We start from the raw sequence: 18,953 nt of genomic DNA on the forward strand, positions 1-18,953 counted from the left end.
AAGTAAAAACAGGATGGCCAGGGGCTCGCTGGAGCTGCCCCTCCCCCTTGCAGGGCTTGCCCAAGCTGCCCTCCCCGTGCTTCCAGGGCCTGGGGCTGACCCCCGCTCTCATCCCTGTGCCACCTGCAGTTGGGTCTGACTGCCCCCCTCCTGAGCCCCATGCCACTCGGGGTTGGGGCTGACCCCCCCCCGAGCCTGTGCCACTTGCAGCTGGGGCTGACACCCCCCCCAAAGCTCCATGCTTCCCCCAGCTGAGGCTTATCTTTCCCCTCCCTGAGCTCTGTGCCTTCCATGTCTGAGGCTGATCTCTCTTTCTCCGTCCGTCCCCCTCCCCCCCCGACCCTCAAGTTCTGCGCCGCCCAGGGGTCAGCTCTGAAGCTAGCACTGCCTGCCAGCAGCAGATTTCTCCACTTTCCTGCTGGCGGGCAGTGCTGCCTTCAGCTGATCACCAGGCAGCAGCCACCACTCTGTTCTGCCTTGTATCCGGGACAAATACCCAATTTTGGTGAAAAAGTAGGGACAGCTGGGACAGAGCTGAAAAAGGGGACTGTCCTGGCCAAAATGGGACGTATTGTTCCTGTCCAGCCCCTCACTCGCAGGACCAACCCCCCTGCGTCGTGCCCCATTGCCTTTAGCCGGCCGTTCACTCCGGGGATAACCCATAGAGAACATGGGCCTGGCCAGCTCAGCCTCCCTGCACCAGACTCTCCTCCCGTGCAGTATGATAAGTCCCTGAGGTAAAATCCAGCCTCCCTTGCAAACAAAGGCTCACTCAGGTGAAGGGAGCCCACATAGCTCAGTGAAAGGACTCAAGCCTGGTAAGCCCAGTACCAGAAACCACCCTTCCAGAAGCAGCAGAAAGACACCTTCCTCACCCTCCTGCACAAATTATTGCTTACTCCTCCCCATTGTTACCCCCTGTCTTCCCAGGCTTTTCTCCTGCACAAGTCATTGCTTACTTCCTCCCTCCCCTGTCCTCCTCCAACACTGAATGCTTGTTTGTCTGAGTGATCGGCTGAACAAGAAATAGGACTGAGTGGACTTGTAGGCTCTAAAGTTTGACATTGTTTTATTGTTAAGTGTAGTTATTTTCTTTTTACATAATTTTACATTTGTAAGTTCAATTTTCATGATAGAGATTGCACTACAGTACTTCAATGAGGTGAACTGAAGTTTTTTTTTTTACAGTGCAAATGATTGTAGTAAAAATAAAGTGAGCACTGTACACTTGGTAGAAAACATCCAAAAATATTTAAATAAATGGTATTCTATTACTGTTTAACAGTGCAATTAATTGAAATTAATTTTTTTATCACATGATTAATCACGATTAATTTTTTAATCACTTGACAGCCCTAATAGTCATACATTAATTGTTGAAATAATAAAGGAAATACAGAAAATAAGTGACCAACTACATTTATTTTGTATAAATGTTCTCTTAAATTTTCTTTACCAATTCAGATGCTTAGATTATAATTCCAAACTCCGGAAACAAAGATATGCTTCTGTGACATCAGGCTCTCGGTTTTCAGTGAACTCATGTTTTTGAGATTATATGGGTATATTCATGAACACAATGGCCATACTGGGTCAGAACATGGTCCATCTAGCCCAATATCCTGTCTTCCGAAAGTGAATAGTGCCAGATGCTTCAGAGAAAATGGACAGGGAAATTATAGAGTTATCAGTCCCCTATTGTCTGTTCCCAGCTTCTGGCAGTCAGAGGTTTAGGGACAGCTGGAGCATGGGTTATGTCCCTAACCATCTTGGCTAATAGCCATTGTTGGCCATATCTTTCATGAATTTATCTAATGCCTTTTTGAACTCAGTTATACTTTTGGCCTTCACAACATCCCCTGGCAATGAGTTCCACAGGCTGGCTGTGCATTGTGTGAAGAGTACTACTTGGTTATTTCATTGTGTATACCCCATTGGTTCTTGTTATGTAAAGGGGTAAATAACATTTCCCTATTCACTTTCTCCACACATTCATTATTTAAAGATCTCTATCGTATCCCCCCTTAGTCAGCTCTCTCCTGAGCCAAACAGTCTTAGTCTTTTTCATCTCTTTTCATATGGAAGCTGTTCCATACCCCTAAACGTTTTTGTTGCCCTTCTGTATAACTTTTCCGGTTCTAATGTATTGTTTTTGAGATGGGGCAATGAGAACTGCACATAGCCTTCAAGATGAAGGCATACCATGGATTTATATAATGGCATGATCGTTTCTATCATATTATGTATTCCTTTCCTTAACGGTTCCTGATATTTTATTATCTTCTTTTGTCTGCCGCTGCACATAGAGCAGATGTTCTCAGAGAACTAGCTATGATGACTGCAAGGTGTCTGTCTTGAGTGATTACAGCTAATTTAGACACCATCATTTTGTATGTATAGTTGGGATTATTTCAGTGTGCATTATTTTGCATTTGTCAAAATTGAATTTCATCTGACGTTTTGTTGCCTAGTCATCCAGTTTTGTGAGATCTCTTTGCAATTCTTCACAGTCAGCTTTGGGCTTAACTGCCTTGAGTAATTTTGTATCATCAGGAAACATAGACACTTCACTTTTTACCTCCTTTTGCAGATGATTTATGAATATGTTGAACCCCACAAGTCCCAGTACAGATCCTTGGGGGACCCTGCCATTTACTTCTTTCCATTGTGGAAACTGACCCTTTATTCCTACTCTTTGCTGTCTGTCTTTCAACCAGTTACTGATCCTTGAAAGGACCTTTCCTGTTATCCCATGACTGCTTACTTTGCTTAAGAGCCTTTGGAGAGGGACCTTGGTAAAGGCTTTCCAAAAATCAAGATACACTATACCAACTGGATCACCCTTGTCCACATGCTTATTGACACCCTCAAAGAATTCTAATAGATAGGTGAGGCATGATTTTCCTTTACAAAAGCAATGTTGACTCTTCCCCAATATATTGTGTTCATCTATGTGTCTGATAATTCTATTCTTTACGATAGTTTCAACCAGTTTGTCTGGTACTGAAGTTAGGCTTACCAGCCTTTATTTGCTAGAATTGTTTCTGGAGCCTTTTTTCTTTTAAATCTGCATTATGTGAGCAATCCTCCAGTCATCTGGTACAGAGGCTGATTTAATCCATAGGTTATTTTCCACAGTGAGTTCTTCAGTATCTTATCTGAGTTCCTTCAAAAGTCTTGGGGGAATACCATCTGGTCCTAGTGACTTATTACTGTTTAATTTATCAATTTGCTCGAAAATATACTCTACTGACACCTCGGTGTGCGACAATTCCTCAGATTTGTCATTTAAAAAGAATGGCTCAGGTTTGGGAATCTCCCTCCCATTCTCTGCAATGAAGACTGAAGGAAAGAATTCATTTAGCTTCTCCACAATGGCCTCATCTTTCTTGAGTGCTCCTTTAATACCATGATTGTGCAGTGACCCCTCTCATTGTTGGCAGGCTTCCTGCATCTGATGTACTTTTAAAAAAATTACTGTTAGTTTTTGTGTGTTTTGCTATTTGTTCTTCACATTATTTTTTGATCTGCCTAATTATACTTTCACACTTGACCTTCTGGACTTTACGCTCCTTTCTGTTTTCCTCTGTAGGATTTGACTTTCATTTTTTAAAAGATGCCTTTTTGCTCTAGCTGCCTCTTTTACTCTGCTGTTTAGCCATGTTGGTATTATTTTGGTCCTCTTACTGTTTTTGTTTTTTATTTGGGGTATACATTTAGTTTACCCTGTATTAATGTTTTTCCATGCAGCTTGCAGGCATTTAACTCTTCTGACTGTTCCTTTTCATTTCCATTTAACTGTCTGCTCATTTTTTGTATAGTTCCCCCTTTTTGAAGTTAAATTCTATTATGGTGGGGTTTTTTTGCTATTCTTCCCTGCTTCCACCCTCCGAATGTTAAATTAAATTACATTTATCACCATGTGGTTCAGCTATATTCACCTTTTGGACCAGATCCTATACTCCATTTAGGACTAAATCAAAAATTGCCTCTCCTCTTGTGGTTTCCAGGACTGGCTGCTTCAAGAAGCAGTCATTAATGGTGTCTAGAAATTTTATCTCTGCATCTTGCCTTGTGGTGAGACATACCAGTAAGCATGGGGATAGTTGAAATCCCCCTTATTATGGGGTTTTCTGTTTTTGTAGTCTCTTTAATCTCCTTGAGCGTTTCACAGTCATTCACCATCCTGGTCAAGTGGTTGGAAGTATATTCCTACTGCTATACTCCTTATTAATTGATTTTCAAGTTGCAATTTTAGTTACAATACCTAAATTAGACCATTTTACACAAAACCAATTAATAAGAACCTTGAATCATGCTTTGTGGACTTATTCCCTCCTTCAGTCCCCTCTGAGTACGTTTCATCCTTCTTTTGAGTGACATGGACTGGAATTGTCTCAGATAAGTGAATTTTGGAAATTAGTGAAGTTATTCTATTCAGTTTCACTCCATACTACACTACCTCCTTCTCCCCCATCCTTTTCCATGAACCTCTCTCATGAGAGAGTACTAGGTGACAGTGTCCATTCATGCTTCAGTTGGAACCAATAGAAAAAGTCCCTTCGTGTTATCAGGCAAAAAGTTTTTACCTCTGATATTTCTTGATATCCCAAAATAAAAGGGAACTTTGGGCTTCTTGTTCCATTTTAGCTTGTTGGCCTTTTTTCTAGTCACAGTAGCTAGATTTCTAAATGGTTTCTAACTACAATTTCACTTGCTGTTCATGAAGAAATAAAATTAAAGTAGTCTGAAATGTGATTGGTTCACTAAGTAGAAACCAATGAATACTTGTAATAGAGACATCCAGGGATTCCAAAGGATGTTTATAGATGAATTAGGTAATATAATTTTGAGAAAATTGCTTTCTTCTAATTGAGTCTTCCGCAATACCGCCAAAAAAAAATACTATGTAACTGTTTATAGGAGCAGTTTTCTTGATGAAGTGCTGGGAGTCTATCAGGTGTCATTCAGATGAAATTTTAAAATGTAGAATTTGCATGAGAATAGCTCTCAGGACTTTAATTTCTATATTTAAATAGAAAAAATGGTCTCAAGTGTTATGGTGGTAAGTGATGTAAAATAATTTTATTATAAGATATATTTTATATTTCTGATGTACATCGTTTCTCATCCTTCATCACTAATGGGTTAATACCCCTCACTTGTACAATTCAGAGGTGGTGCACTGTGTTGCAGGAGGCTCCAGGACTAAGCCCTGGCTTTGAGCTCAGGCCACCAGATTTTCTGCCTCTGGCGGCTCAGTTTCTACTGACAATTTTGTTTTATAACTTTAATTTTTATTCATTTTCATGCAATAGTGACTTATCTCCGAGCAGGTATTTGGCAGCCCGGTGGTTTCAATCTGCTGCAGAACCTTGTCTCCAGGATTGCAGTGTCTTCAAACACCAGGTTATGTAAACAGTGCTCCCTATGGCAGCATTTACAGGTTCTGCAAAGGACAAATCTTACACTGCATCTTCACAGCAAGCTGACCCCAGGGTACAGGCCTCAGATTTTGATCCGCAAGTCAAGTCCTCTCTTGCTTCCAGGAGCCATGACTCAATGCAGAAAAGCTCAAGCAGGAGCTTCTGAGCACTTTAGAAAGAGAGAGGAAGAGAATTTAAAGATCAAGAGAACACTGTCTAGCCTGCTCAGGGAGTGGGGTGGGGTGATGTGGCTACCACAGATGTGGGCTACAGGGAAAAATCCCTGAGAAGGAGCCAAAATTCTCTACTCCGCCCACAAGATACTGAAGTGGTCCTCAGCTCCCTATTGAAAGAAGCAGGGCTCCTACACAACTCCATTTCCTTCTCTTATGACTCAGGGGATTTTCATGTTATTCAGAGGTAAGTCTTGCAAATCCCAGAGACACAGGTCCTAAAAAGGCAAAAGCAAGCATCACTTTTGCAAAGGAGCAATTAATATTGTTAATAACAAGTGGAGTGCAATTGCAACCCCAGGGTTGAATCCCTTCTCCCCCTGCGGGAGTGTTTGCTGAGACTTTTCTCCTACATCGGTGCTCTGTATCAAACTCAATATACCCTCCTACCAGCATGTATGTGGACATGTAGAAAAGCCGGTCACTCCTGTGAAGCCTTGCCTCAGGATGTGGTGCAATGGGAATTGTCTGTCTGGCTTTCAGCCTAAGGACCTCCTCTCTGTTAGGGAAAGTGACTCATATTTCAATTGTGGGAATTGTGCCTTATGATCATCAGCCATAAACCCTGTCTTTGCCAGAGAAAGGGACTCATAGTCTGAAAGGTGGGAAAGGATCTCTTTGTCTCTTTTCTCTGCCCCTTTCCCACTCCACAAGCTGGCTCTATATTAAAGTGTAAAGGAACACTTGAGGCAGCCTCTGAGCAGATTAGAGGCATCATAGGACTGGAAGGGACCTTGAGAGGTGATCTAGTCCAGTCCCCTGCACTCATGGCAGGACTAAGAGCTTGTCTACACCTACTGGGGGATCAACACGCAGCAATCGATGCATCCGCGGTTGATTTAGCAGTCTAGTGAAGACCCCGCTAAATCGATCGCAGATCACTCTCCCGTTGACTCTTGTACTTCACCGATTGAGAAGAGTAAGGGGAGTCTACGGGAGAGCATTTCCAGTCGCCATTGCATAGTGTGGACCCTGTGGTAAGTAGGTCTAAGCTACGTCGACTTGAGTTACGCTATTCACGTAACTCAAATTGCATAGCTTAGATTGACTTTTCCCTGTAGTGTAGACAAGGCCTAAGTATTATCTAGACCGTTTCTGACAGGTGTTTGTTTAATCTGCTCTTAAAAATCTCCAATGATGGAGATTCCACAACCTCCGTAGGCAATTTATTTCAGTGCTTAACCACCCTGACAGTTAGGAACCTAAACCTCCCTTGCTGCAATTTAAGCCCTTTGCTTCTTGTCCTTCCAATTTTTCTTCTTCCTTCTTGTAATAACCTTTTATGTACTTGAAAACTGTTATCATGTCCCCCCTCAGTCTTCTCTTTTCCAGACTAAGCAAATCCAATTTTTTAAGTCTTCCCTCGTAGGTCATGTTTTCTAGACCTTTAATCATTTTTGTTGCTCTTCTCTGGACTCTCTCCAATTTTTCCACATCCTTCCTGAAATGTGATCCCCAGAACTGGACATGATACTCCAGTTGAGGCCTAATCAGTGCAGAAGCAGAGCGGAAGAATTACTTCTCATGTCTTGCTTACAACACTCCTGCTAATACATCCCACAATGATGTTTGCTTTTTTTGCAACAGCGTTACACTGTTGACTCTTATTTAGCTTGTGATCCACTATGACCCCCAGATCCCTTTCTGCAGTACTCCTTCCTAAGCAGTCTTTTCCCATTTTGTATGTGTGCAGCTCATTGTTCCTTACTTAACGGAGTACTTTGCATTTGTCCTTATTGAATTTCATGCTGTTTACGTCAGACCATTTCTCCAGTTTGTCCAGACCATTTTGAATTTTAATCCTATTCTCCAAAGCACTTGTGTCAGGGTTCCTTCCCCACTCTGAACTCTGGGGTACAGATGTGGGGACCCACATGAAAGATCCCCTAAGCTTATTCTTACCAGCTTAGGTTAAAATTTCCCCAAGGCATAGATTCCTTTCTTGCCTTGGGATCGCTGCTACACCAAGTGATTTAATAAACAATCAGGGAAGGGACCACTTGGAGTCCTATTCCCCCAAAATATTTCTCCAAGCCTACACCCCTTTCCTGAGAAAGGCTTGAGCATATATCCTAACCAATTGGTTACAAAACGATCAAAAACCCAAACCCCTGGTCTTGGAAAAATGGAAAAAAATCAGTCAGGTTCTTAAAAGAAGGATTTTATTTAAAGACAAAGTAAAAGAATCACCTCTGTAAAATCAGGATGGTAAATACTTTACAGGGTAATCAGATTCAAAACACAGAGTATTCCCCTCTAGGCAAAACTTTAAAATTACAAAAAAAAAGGATAAACCAGGATAAACCTCCCTCTAGCAAAGGGAAAATTCACAAGTTGAGAAAACAAAGATAAACTAATATGCCTTGCCTGGCTGTACTTACAATTTCGGTAATATGAGAGACTGGTTCAGAATGATTTGGAGAACATGGATTGATGTCTGGTCCCTCTTAGTCCCAAGAGCACACGAACACAGAAACAAAGAATCCAAAACAAAGCTGCTCCCCTCACCCAGATTTGAAAGTATCTTTTGTCCTCATTGGTTCCTTTGGTCAGGTGCCAACCAGGTTATTTGAGCTTCTTAACCCCTTACAGGTAAGGAGGAATTTTAGGTTACCCTTATGTTTATGACAACTTGCAACCCCTCCCAGCTTGGTATCTTCCACAGACTTCATAAGTGTATTCTCTATGCCATTCTCTAAATCATTGATGAAGATATTGAATAGAACCAGACCCAGAACTGATCCCTGTGGGATCCCACTCATTATGTCCTTCCACCATGACTGTGAACCACTGATAACTACTCTGGGAATGGTTTTTCAACCAGTTTTGCACCCACCTTATAGTAGCTCCATCTAGGTTGCATTTCCCTAGTTTGTTTATGAGAAGGTCATGCGAGACAGTATCAAAAACTTTACTAAAGTCAAGAAATACCACGTCTGCTGCCTCCTCCATATCCACAATGCTTGTTACTCTGTCAAAAAAAGCTATTGGGTTGGTTTGACACAATTTTTTCTTCACAAATCCATGCTGACTGTGATATGTGACATTCCACTCCCCACAAAGCTGCATGGGATTAAAGTGGTGAAGTGAGAAATCCCTTTCTGTGTTCAAAATTATCCTGATTTACTGAATAAAGGTCTGAGGGGAGCTAGGTTGCGCCTACAATACTTGGATGCTAGCTATCCTGGGGGAGCAAGCAGGCAACCTTTCATGTTCCTGGGGACATCTAGCAAGCTACTTCTACAATTGAGATGAGGTATTTGTACCAGTATCCCTCCTCAGCTGAGTAGTCCTCCAAGCCAGGATCAATAGCATGCTATCTCCCCATGTAAACAGCCTGGGGAAGTACCACATGCACCACCACGTGCAAGGCCGGACAAGAGGACAGTGACGTGCAACAAAGTATCTTCTCTTTCAAACATTATTAAATAGAAGGTTTTCCTTAGCCACCTCCTTTGAGATCATCTTGGGATCCAAATGAAGATGTCTGATCAAAACTAAATTTTAAACTAAATGTTGTATAACAAAGACATGTAATATGTTTTGGAAACCTAAGGTTAGTGCAGCAATAGCTTCTCCAGTGAAGGACAGGCACTCCTTCAGAAGGCAGCTTTTTTCCAACGGACCATAAGAGAGAGGACATACAGTGCTGCAATTTCAAAGCCTCAACTATAGCCATTCAGACCAGAGGTTTTTCATATACTTAGTAAGGAAAACCTAGTTGATGGTAAGCAGGTGGTTCATTTAGGAGTATAATCCTTGCCTGGAGTTGAACATCTCATGTGCTGACCTTGTCAAACCTTTGATGTGATCTGTGATGAGCAATGGCTTCTGACTTGGCAGTTTAAGTACAAAGAAAGTCAGAAAGCAGAAAGTCAACCTAATTGTCATTCTGGACCATTGCATATTCACTGCGTGAGCAAGTTTTGTACGGTGGGGAGCATATCTAGAAGGCAAATTTCCAACATCTCAGAGTACACGTCCTTTTAGTTAACTTCAGCAGCTCTTTCAGTGATGTCTCTGAACAACCTCCTCTTACCCCCCACCCCCAAAAAAACCCACACAAACCCCAACCTCACTCCCCAGACATGGCCATATGGGATCAACCAGTGGTTCCATTGAGTCCAATATCCTGACAATAGCATTGGCGCCGATATCACTGTTCCAGAAGAATGTGAAAGAAACACTAGCGGAAGGTAAATAAAATCTCAAAGTTCTGTGATCTCACCACCTATTGTTCTCCAATGGGAGGTCGGGATCCTACAACCAAGCACATAGAAATATGGTACCATCCTATTTTTTGTGTCGTGGTAGAATCAGACTCTCTCTTGATATCATGCCAAGATTAAACAGTGAGAGCCTCTGATCTGCTCTCATTACCTCTAATAGATAGTTTTTGGAATTGATTCCTGTCTCTACAAGAACCACGCTGCGGTTGTCATAAATATAAAATTACTCTTGTAGCTTCAGAAAATTTTCTGTTCAAGTAAGTTCCTTTTTCCACTGTTCCTGGAAAATAGTTCTTCCATCATTTTGTTCTAACCGTTAGTACTCCTTTGGAAGAATATCACATAAATGGGCTTTCATGGGACTTAAAAGATATAGATTCATAGATACTATGGTCAGAGGGGACCATTCTGATCATCCAGTCCGACCTCCTGCACAATGCAGGCCACAGAATCTCACCCACTCACTGCTGCAAAAAACCTCACCTATGTCTGAGCTATTGAAGTCCTCAAATCGTAGTTTAAAGACTTCAAGGAGCAGAGAAGCCTCCCTCAAGTGACCCGTGCCCCATGCTACAGAGGAAGGCAAAAAACCTCCAGGGCCTCTCCAGTCTGCCCTGGAGGAAAATTCCTTCCCAACCCCAAATATGGCAATCAGCTAAACCCTGAGCATATGGGCAAGATTCACCAGCCAGATACTACAAAAAAATCTTTCCTGGGTAACTCGGATCTCATCCTTCTAATATCCCATCTCAGGGGATTAGGCCTATTTACCCTGAATATTTAAAGATCAATTAATTACAAAAATCACATTATCCCATCATACCATCTCCTCCATAAACTTATCAAGTAGACTCTTAAAGCCAGATAGATCTTTTGCCCCCACTGCTTCCATTGGAAGGCTATTCCAAAACTTCACTCCTCTGATGGTTAGAAACCTTCGTCTAATTTCAAGTCTAAACTTCCTGGTGGCCAGTTTATACCCATTTGTTCTTGTGTCCACATTGGTGCTGAGCTGAAATAATTCCTCTCCCTCTCCTGTATTTATCCCTCTGATATATTTATAGAGAGCAATCATATCTCCCCTCAACCTTCTTTTAGTTAGGCTAAACAAGCCAAGCTCCTTAAGTCTCCTTTCATAAGACAAGTTTTCCATTCCCCGGATCATCCTAGTAATCCTTCTCTGTACCTGCTCCAGTTTGAATTCATCCTTTTTAAAGATGGGAGACCAGAACTGCACACAGTATTCTAGGTGAGGTCTCACCAGTGCCTTGTATAATGGTACTAAAACCACCTTATCCCTACTGGAAGTACCTCTCCTGATGCATCCCAAAACCGCATTAGCTTTTTTCACAGCCATATCACATTGGCAGCTCATAGTCATCCTATGATCAACCAATACTCCAAGGTCCTTCTCCTCTTCCGTTACTTCTAATTGATGCATCCCCAACTTATAACTAAAATTCTTGTTATTAATCCCTAAATACATAACCTTACACTTTTCACTATTAAATTTCATCCTATTATTATTACTCCAGTTTACAAGGTCATCCAGATCCTCCTGTATAATATCCTGATCCTTCTCCGAATTGGCAATACCTCCCAGCTTTGTATCATCTGCAAACTTTATTAGCACACTCCCACTTTTTGTGCCAAGGTCAGTAATAAAAAGATTAAATAAGGTTGGTCCCAAAACCGATCCCTGAGGAACTCCACTGGTAACCTCCCTCCAGCCTGACAGTTCGCCTTTCAATAGGACCCGTTGGAGTCTCCCCTTTAACCAATTCCTTATCCACCTTTTTATGTTCATATTGATCCCCATCTTCTCCAATTTAACTAATAATTCCCCATGTGGCACGGTATCAAACGCCTTACTGAAATCTAGGTAAATTAGATCCACTGTGTTTCCTTTATCTAAAAAATCTGTTACTTTTTCAAAGAAGGAGATCAGGTTGGTTTGGCACGATCTACCTTTTGTAAAACCATGTTGTATTTTGTCCCATTTACCATTGACTTCAATGTCCTTAACTAATTTCTCCTTCAAAATTTTTTCCAGGACCTTGCATACTACAGGTGTTAAACTAACTGGCCTGTAGTTATGCGGATCACTTTTTTTTCCTTTCTTAAAAATAGGAACTCTATTAGCAATTCTCCAATCATTCGGTACAGCTCCTGAGTTTACAGATTCATTAAAAATTCTTGCTAATGGGCTTGCACTTTCAGGTGCCAATTCCTTTAATATTCTTGGATGAAGGTTGTCTGGGCCCCCCAATTTAGTCTCATTAAGCTGTTTGAGTTTCGCTTCTATCTCAGGTATGGTAATATCTACCTCCATATCCTCATTCCCATTTGTCATGCTACCATTATCCCTAAGATCATCTTTAGCCTTATTAAAGACTGAGGCAAAGTATTTGTTTAGATATTGGGCCATGCCTAGATTATCTTTAACCTCCACTCCATCCTCAGTGTTTAGTGGCCCCACTTATTCTCTCTTAGTTTTCTTCTTATTTATATGGCTATAGAACCTTTTACTATTGGTTTTAAATTCCTTTGCAAGGTCCAACTCTACTCGACTTTTAGCCTGTCTCACTTTATCCCTACATGTTCTGATCTCAATAAGGTAGCTTTCCTTGCTGATCCCTCCCATCTTCCACTCCCTGTATGCTTTCTGCTTCTTCTTAATCACCTCTCTAAGATGCTTGGTCTACAACTCCTGCCTATGAATTTTTTCCCCTTTCTTGGGATACAGGCTTCCGATAGCTTCTGCAGCTTTGATTTAAAGTAATCCCAGGCCTCCTCTACCTTTAGATCCATAAATTCTTCAGTCCAATCCACTTTCCTAACTAATTTCCTTAATTTTTGAAAATCAGCCCTTTTGAAATCAAAAACTCTAGTTGCAGATTTATTTTTGTTAATCCTTCCATTTAGTTTGAACTGAATTAGCTCATGATCACTTGAGCCAAGATTGTCCCCTACAGCCATTTCTTCTATGAGGTCCTCACTACTCACCAAAATTAAATCTAAAATGGCATCCCCTCTAGTCAGTTCAGCAACTACTTGATGAAGGAATCCATCAGCTATCGCACCTAGGAAAATCTGAGCCCTATTATTATTACTAGCACTGGTCCTCCAGTCTATATCTGGGAAGTTAAAGTCTCCCATGATCACGCAGTTTCCATTAGTATTTCCTTTATTAAAGACATTAAAAAGGGCTCTATCCATATCCAAATTAGATCCCGGAGGTCTATAGCACACCCCAAGCACTATCGTAAGAGAGGCTCTACTAGTTATCTTCCCCAATGTAATTTTTGCCCAGACGGACTCTGTCTTATCCATTGCATCACTTCTTATTTCTTTACATTCTACCTCATCACTGTTATACAATATATTTCAAACCTATCGAGTTCACATGCCAAGTGTCTCAGTCCAAAATGCTAAGGCCTTAGGGCCTCAGAATTGCTGCAGGCAAGTGGTTAAAGTCATGCACCAGCTAGTACGCTAAGCAACTGGCAGAACTTATTCACAGGTCATGAGCCTAGTCTGAGGATGATTTTACAAGTAAGTGTTTCCATTCCTTTGCTTCCTTTGGTCGGAAGGTACTGCTGTGTTGTTTCCCACATACTGCCTTGTCATTCCTGCCTGTTGTTCTACTATATCATTAAAACACTGCTTTTTTTTCCCCATGCTTCTGTGATTCACTGCTCGCTACTTCTGTTAGTGATGAATGAGGAGAGAAGTTGAGCAACAGAATATGTAATTTACCTGATAATTGTCTTTCTGTTGCGTAGCTTTTCTCGTCATTCAGTCCACTCGGATAGTCTAGTAAATGACCAGACTAAAAATGGAAATCTTTCTCTAAAGGAAAATGTAGACATATTCTCTTAAGGTTAATTAATGCATTATATCAGGTTGTCTTGATGCTAATAATTGGTTGCTACAGTGTTTCTTCAGCTTTGGAAGAATTTTTCTGGTGGCCTAAGATGAAGGGCAGGGCATAGTCCTTGAGCCTCGAGCAAAATCACTGGACTGCCTCTTAATTTCTATAGCTGGAGGTCAGGGTGGATTGATTTAAATCATTTAAGTCAGCAAGCAGGAGATCTTGATTTAAATAATTCATTTTTGTTTTGCTTTTTATTTTTTAGTTAGAGGTTCATTCCCATTGATTGATAACCATTAAAACATGTTAATTTGCAATTTAATATAGCCTTTTCAACAAATTTAGTACTTCTTTTTGCTAACCAGGAGGATACTCTGTCTAAATACATTTATTTAAGCAGTTATATAACTTAACATATATTTTTTCAGATTCTTTATTTTTATGTTTTGTATTATGTTGGAAAACTGTGAATAATGCATTTCCTATTTACTGCATTATAATTAATTTGTATTTATGATTTTATCAACCTCTGTTTGGATGGAAATTAAAATTCAATTGAAAATTAACAAAACCAGAATTTTAAAATGGTATTTTATTAATTAGATAAAACTACCTTAAATATGAAGAATACATAAGAAAACAAAGTTTATCGAAACATGTTTTGCAGTTGAAGAAATTGATCTGTTAAACAAAGGAGGTATAATCTATAGTTAGTGAATTGAACTGATTGTTTCTGGTTACCACGTCTTCAAGGTTTAAGTAGTAATAGATCTCATCCTCTCACCTAGTTTTTATTCATAGGTTGAAAGAGGAAGAAGAGTTTTGCTGCTTTTCAATTCCCAATCAATTTCTCAACTTGGAATGAACTAGTTATTGAACTAAACTTGTTGAATCAATCAAAATGAAGAAAATACTTCTGCATCTGCAGAAGAGGCTACTGCTGTCAAAAGCTGGTTTAGCATTTCGGCAAACTCTGGTTCCAGGTGCTTAGCCAGTGATTTAGACTTGACTGACTTACTTTAAAACTTCAGTGGCAAATATTTACTGCTTAAATATTTTTTTAATTTAATGGCTTTACTATATTATAGTAAGTTTGGGCTTTAATATATGTTGAAATTTTAAATAGGTTTATTTTTTAAAAGAAAAATGAATTTAATTTAAACAAAAATCCAATTAAAAAAACGGATGTAACTTAAAAAAATCATTTTTTAAAATCAAAAATTTTATCCACCCTGGTTGGGCTAGCATTTACCCATTTGTGATTAATGAAGAGGGAAGCTGCTAACATAAGATTACCATATAAGAAATTTTCTGATTTTTCTTTGATTGCACTTTTCAATAAGAAAAATACTTTACATTTGTATATTTAAACAGTGCTTCATAAACCGTTAAAGAAAACAGACTATTTGATACACACACACACACACACACACACACACATCCATTGACTATAGCAGAGCTATAGCACTGTGCTATAATTTATATATAATATAAAAAAATAAAATGTGTGTAGACCTACCATCTAAGTAATGCTCTGTTTTGGGTAAATAAATTTGTTTAGAAATGAATAAGTTCTAATTGAAATTGTGTTTATCCTTGTAAATAAAAAACAAGTCTAGCAAATTAGGGAAAAGTTTATTTGCTTTTATATTACTTGTATGGAGATCATTCACCTCTTGGCACAGAGGCCAGGGGTCACATTTGGTATTTTATTGCAAATCTAGCAGAAATGATTTTTTAATGGCACAACTTTCAAGTCTGAGAGTAATTCAGTTTTGTAGAAATTAATAAAATGGCCTAATTTATATTATCTTTCTGAGGTAGGGCAAAAAGTATCAAACTTGTAAGCTTCTTTATAACTTGGTATTCTAAAACACAAATTTGTCAAACTTAACGAAATCATGAATATAAAGTAGAAATGTTAATGCTTTCTTCAAGGATTATAAGTGTGTTCTGTCCCATGTAGTTTTGTTACCTGAAAAGTTACCATGTAAATTTTTCTGTTGTGCAGGGGAACGTCCATTTCAGTGTACACTGTGTGATAAAGCTTTTAACCAGAAGAGTGCCCTTCAGGTGCACATGAAAAAGCACACAGGAGAGAGGCCTTACAAATGTGATTACTGTGCAATGGGCTTTACACAGAAAAGCAATATGAAACTCCATATGAAACGAGCTCATGGCTATGCTGGTAGGTAACGTGATATGTAGTAACGTTAAGCACACATTTTTTGAAGCAGAGATCAGTGAGTGGCTTCAGTATCCCCTTTGCTCTGTACAGTAGATGGGGACGATCTAAAACATAGAATGTAGATGATAAACAGTTCTAGTGAAATGCTCCATTCCCTTTGATTTTTTTTCCCATATCAAGGACATTTTCTGATTTATGAACCAAAATAATGTGTGCATATTCCTCATTCCTTGTTTTTGTTGTATTTGCAATAGTCTGATGTTATCTGTATTAGTCATTCCTTTCTTTCTCTGTTGTATTACAATAGGTACTATACAAGAATCTGCCAGTCAGCAAGAACAAGAAGGGGAAGATATTAATCATGCTTTGAATTTAGAAGAAGTTGTTCAAGAATCTTCAAATGAGTGGCAGAGTATAAGCAATGTTTTTCGATGACACCTTAGTTGAAAGCTTTGCTTTCAGGACTTGAATTTCTCAACATATGTTTTGAAAAAAAGTAAAGCATATGGATTTTACAGTTGATGCTTCAAGCATTGAAAATATTAACAATACAATAATATATTATAGTTTTTTTAATTATTTACAAAAAGTACTTAAAAAGAATCATTGTTTTTGTAAGCTTGTGGGAAAATATTGAAAAAACATCAATTAATCTGTGTTAAGTTGTCTACAAATCAGTGAACTCAGGTAATACTACGTGCGGTTTCATCTTCTAATCCACAGCCAGTACATCTAGTTGAACAATTAACTGGAACTTCATATCAGGAAAGAGTGATTCCCTTGTATTAGTAAAGAAGATGAAAAGTAACTTCATGGGAAAACCATGAAAATTGTCATTTACTTTTTTATTTTTTTAATGTATAGCAAAAACATTTGAGGTTAGAAAGAAAAGTGTTACAATCGAGATGCATGCAGTACAGAATTGATTTTTACAATGCACAGTAAAATGTTAAATTTCTGTTCTTAGTTTCTTTTGGTGCATTTGAGGAATTTTGAAAAGTGAATTGCCCTTGCATTAAATGGTATTTATGTAGCTAATCTCTTGAGAGGTGACCAGACTATTTCTATTCCAGTTGTAGAGACGGTCATTAGTTTTTTTTTTCCATCAAAATGTCTGAGGCTTCAAACTCGGCAATAAATACTCAAAGAAAATCCAAACTAAAAGAGATTAAACTGGTTGAACACCCCTGTTTTTAGGTTTGCCATAAGGATCAGCAGGCAGATACTTGAGTATTTGTGGAAAGCACAAGCCATATATTAAAGTTGGGAGGTTACCTAAAATTGTACATTTTAATAGTAGACTGGAAGTAAGCTGCAGTACAGGTCACCTCAGTTAACATAAAAGTAATCTGTACTGTAGACATGTATAGTTCTAAATCTGTAAAAGCATCATTATTTTCTTTTGCATCAACTCTGAAAGCATTTTACTGTGGTGTTTTTTTGTTTGTTTTTTAATTATTTTTTCAGTAAAACTACCTAGTTAACTTAAGGTACATCTACAGCTATGGCAGTGTGTAGAGTACAGGGGTATAAATAGCAGTGTAGATGGTGAGGCAGGGCTTAGGTGGGTAGAGTAGAGTGCCCTACACATCTCAGCCCTCGGGGTATCTATCCAACACACCTCTCTGCATTTCCAAGCAGGGCCTCCCATGTCTATGCTGCTAATTTCTGCAGTGTAGTGTCCCACTGCTTCTCCACTGCCAGAGCCTTTTCGTTGCTGCCTACACACAGCAGTATGTAGCTACTCACTTTAGTGACGAGTGGATGCCACCTGCCTTTTGCCATGGCATGTAGCTACAGGTGTAGTGCCTTTACTCTACTTGCCGCTGTAAGTGTAGACATAGCCTTAGTACTGCTCTGCAAGGTGCCACTTTTAAGTGTATTCATAACAAAGAAACACTGGAGTAAAACTTAAGTCATGTTTTAGACATTCCAAAGACAGAAAACTTTGCTTACTTTTACTTTTTGTTCCTTTGAATTTATTTATGTGTGTGTTTTTTATATATATGTATATATATATATATGTATGTATATATATATGTATGTATGTATATATATATGTATGTATATACACAAATATATGGGCCTCTGTGTGGCTGATCAGTATATTTTGTAAATAGTAATCCCAATTGCAGGAAGATTTCATCAAGTTTTCGAGTTCATATGAGTACTTCTAGATCAGTATTGGATACATTGTAATGTAAAATAGAGTTGGGTTTTATTTTACTGTTTGAAAAATAATCGCCTTTTATTTGCTCTCAGATACAAAAAACACTTTTTTCCCCTTTTGGTAAATATTATCTATACTTGTCGGCTATAAGACCTAGTCATTTTAGATTCCTGAAGAAAGAAATCACTGTAGTTTTTTAAAGGGAATCTCTTATTTCTTTTGTTAACTCTTTGCATATGTATATAAGTAATATAGCTGGTGACATAAAAATAACATTTTTGTTATGTGGAAATATTTAAGTCAGAAATGTTAATAATATTAATTTTTTCCAACTTTCCTTTGTGTATGTTATTTTTAAATGGGTATTCTTAGTTATTTCAAGGAAACTGTGGGTGACTAAAATTATGCAGCTCAATGTTGAACATAAAGGACTGAAGTTCTCCTTTCATTTCAGCAGTGTATGTCATTCCAGACAAGTTGTTTGGTTCTGCAAACTTTCCTTACACTTATTGGTAACTTCTGGAGAATGACAACCTTTTGCTGGGAACCAAGAGGTTGCTAATAAGCAGAATTCACTGTACACTGAAAGCAGATCTTTTCAGTAAGGAGGTGCCATTTGAAATATAGTCATTTTTCCAAGAGGGCCATGCTTTAAGACTCTTGATCACATACCAATCAGGTAATGAGTGGATATTTGTAAGTATAGTAAGTAACAAGTAAATAGGGAGACTTGCTTTTTTTTTCCTGAGTTCTCAACCCACCACAATAGCGAGAGTCCTGCCAATTATGGTAAATATCCTTTTTGAACATTTTAATGAGATACAGTATATACT

At 39.0% G+C, this 18,953-nt stretch overlaps 1 protein-coding gene across 10 annotated transcripts in view; it reads left to right on the plus strand.

Annotated features, from left to right (window-relative positions):
- The window catches only part of ZNF236 (zinc finger protein 236), a 188,547-nt gene extending 170,091 nt beyond the window's left edge, over positions 1 to 18,456 (plus strand). For 8 of the 10 annotated variants that reach the window (XM_043508220.1, XM_043508221.1, XM_043508219.1 and 5 more), the window contains 2 exons: positions 15,774 to 15,950; positions 16,258 to 18,456. In XM_043508220.1, coding sequence (XP_043364155.1) covers positions 15,774 to 15,950; positions 16,258 to 16,385 — 305 coding nt within the window. In that variant the 3' untranslated portion in view covers positions 16,386 to 18,456. Of the gene's footprint in view, positions 1 to 14,563; positions 14,746 to 15,773; positions 15,951 to 16,257 lie in introns of those variants that run through there. The other 2 variants (XR_006278954.1, XR_006278953.1) reach the window with 1 other exon arrangement.
- The last annotated feature ends 497 nt before the right edge of the window (positions 18,457 to 18,953 follow it).

Source organism: Dermochelys coriacea, chromosome 2, assembly GCF_009764565.3.
Source record: "Dermochelys coriacea isolate rDerCor1 chromosome 2, rDerCor1.pri.v4, whole genome shotgun sequence".
In the NCBI taxonomy this organism is placed as follows: domain Eukaryota; kingdom Metazoa; phylum Chordata; order Testudines; family Dermochelyidae; genus Dermochelys; species Dermochelys coriacea.